The sequence below is a fragment of the Colobus angolensis genome, unplaced genomic scaffold (genome assembly GCF_000951035.1).
Source record: "Colobus angolensis palliatus isolate OR3802 unplaced genomic scaffold, Cang.pa_1.0 Scaffold29, whole genome shotgun sequence".
NCBI classification, from domain to species: domain Eukaryota; kingdom Metazoa; phylum Chordata; class Mammalia; order Primates; family Cercopithecidae; genus Colobus; species Colobus angolensis.
In genome coordinates, this window is record NW_012116154.1 from 3915851 (window position 1) to 3918094 (window position 2244).

Consider the following 2244-nt stretch of genomic DNA (forward strand, 5'->3'; position numbering starts at 1 on the left):
AGGATGGTCTCGATCTCCTGACCTCGTGATCCGCCCGTCTCGGCCTCCCAAAGTGCTGGGATTACAGGCTTGAGCCACCGCGCCCGACCTAATTTGCAATATAAAACAAACAAAGCTTCGTTTCCAAACTTGTAGGGCAAAAAATCTTTTTGTTTAGAGGAAAAATGATTCTAAATATATTTCCATTCCTGGTAGTAATGTATCACTTAACATATTTACTTTCTTTGCTATTATTTATATATTTATTAATAATTTTTTAAGTTATATAAATGTAGAAACATGGCTTTTGGTTAAGAGGAATAGTTTACACTTTGACAACTTACTGTATGGAGGTTTAAATTCCGCAAAGTGTTTTTCAGTTTATTGTAATTTTTTCCCATGGGAATCTCTGTCTTTAGCCATGGAGGTAGTCTTAACCTAAGGAAAGCCAAACATAACTATTAACAAATATGCTGCCAAATAATTACACAGCTTTGAAGTTAATTTCCCCTATTACAATTCCTAGTTAATACTTTTTCTATAATCTTAGAATAACTCTTATAATTTCTGTCATAAGAGTAAGAACACAGAATCAAATTCAGCCTTGCTAATGGGGCCAGGCACCGTGGCTCACATCTGTAATCCCAGCATTTTGGGAGGTCGAGGCAGGCGGATCACCTGAGGTCCGGAGTTCGAGACCAGCCTGACCAACATAGAGAAACCCTGTCTCTACTAAAAATACAAAATTAGCTGGGCGTGGTGGTGCATGCCTCTAATCCCAGCTACTCTGGAGGCTGAGGCAGGAGAATGGCTTGAACCCTGGAGGCGGAGGTTGCTGTGAGCCGAGATCGCGTCATTTGCACTCCAGCCTGGGCAACAAGAGCGAACTCCATCTCAAAAAAAATTTTAAAAAACCCACCAATAATGGAGTGTAACAGGGCACTATGCTCATGTCTACCTTTTTTGCAAAGCCAGAGTTACACTATTCTAATAAGAGAATGAGTTTTTGAGTATCTCATCCCTCATGAATGATACTGCCAAAAAGTACTCTATTTGTTTAGAGTGAGGTAAGATCACAACAGTGCACTGTCTGCTCTACATTCTAGATTTTATAGTGGTTACTCAACGTAAAAAAGATCTAAAATTTGGAGTGGAGAATGTGAATCCTTGGTTCTCCATGACTTCCATCCACTTGTGATATAGAAGGAGCTGGATTAAGTTCTCTCTCAACACAATCTATCTTCTACATAAAATTCCGTAACTCTTTTAAATTAAGGTAAGGTATCCATAGGTCATATGTAAATTGACTAGGAGAGGCACATGTTAGATCATCAACACCTAGTAACCCAGATCTAACAGACTAGTAGCAAGGCAATAATCTCTACTCTGAAGAAGTTGAATGCCAGGTAAAAAATGGGGAGATGGCAGTGTAACCTAGTAAGGGCACAGAGAAAAGAGAAAGATTCCAACAATTTCATCTGCTTACCTGTTCTATCTAGTTGTGTTATCACATCTTTCTAATGATTTTTAGCTAAATTTAACAAGTCTGATATAAAAAACAGATTCTAGGGCTTGGTTATATCTGAAAATAATGCACAACAAAGGAATGGGATGTTAAAATTATCTCAAATTTTCAATTACCTTTCTCCTTTCTGGCGTTTTAGGTTTCCTTTATATTCATCCCAGGTGCTCCTGTCTGCAAGATCACCAGATACAAAATCTTGAAGGTCTGGTCCATTCTGTAAGAGTTCCTTTTTTTTATCTGGCAAGGAACTTAACGGTCTGACTGGGCTACATAAATATCTCCCAAATACCTAAAGAAAGAGTTCATTATGACATTTATTTAGTGGAGTCCGGAATAATTTAGTTTTAACCCATCATAACACCTAAAAGTAAGCCTTTTGGTAAAGCTAAAAAAGTGTTTCAGAAATTATGTCAAACTAGGAGCTCTAGTATTCTAGGGCATTAGAATGTAACATAAAAGATGACTGAAGGAACCAAACCTAAAAGAGAATAAGAGTTGACTGTTTACTACTGAGTTTAGAATAGATTTGGAAATCTCTGGAACTATCTAACATACATCACACTTTCATGTACTCCACTACCAGGAACTACATGTCTGTCTTTCAACAAGATTGAACTCCAATAACTGAAGAAGGTGCCACAGTTTAAAATTGTTCTGGTCCTGACTTGAATCAGGGGTGTTTAAAGTGAAGTGTGCAATAAATCTCTCGAGTTTTGAATATGCATAATTGTTGAAAAGTA

The 2244-nt window shown here is 37.5% G+C and overlaps 1 protein-coding gene across 5 annotated transcripts in view; it reads right to left on the reverse strand.

The window, feature by feature from the left end:
- Window positions 1–2244, reverse strand: part of LIAS (lipoic acid synthetase) — a 25160-nt gene that overhangs the window by 20978 nt on the left and 1938 nt on the right. For 4 of the 5 annotated variants that reach the window (XM_011949094.1, XM_011949096.1, XM_011949093.1 and 1 more), the window contains exons 2-3: window positions 1621–1793; window positions 324–417 (exon numbers count right to left, since the gene is read on the reverse strand). In XM_011949094.1, the coding sequence (XP_011804484.1) occupies window positions 324–417; window positions 1621–1793 (267 nt within the window). The remainder of the gene's footprint in view (window positions 1–323; window positions 418–1620; window positions 1794–2244) is intronic. The other variant, XM_011949097.1, reaches the window with a different exon arrangement.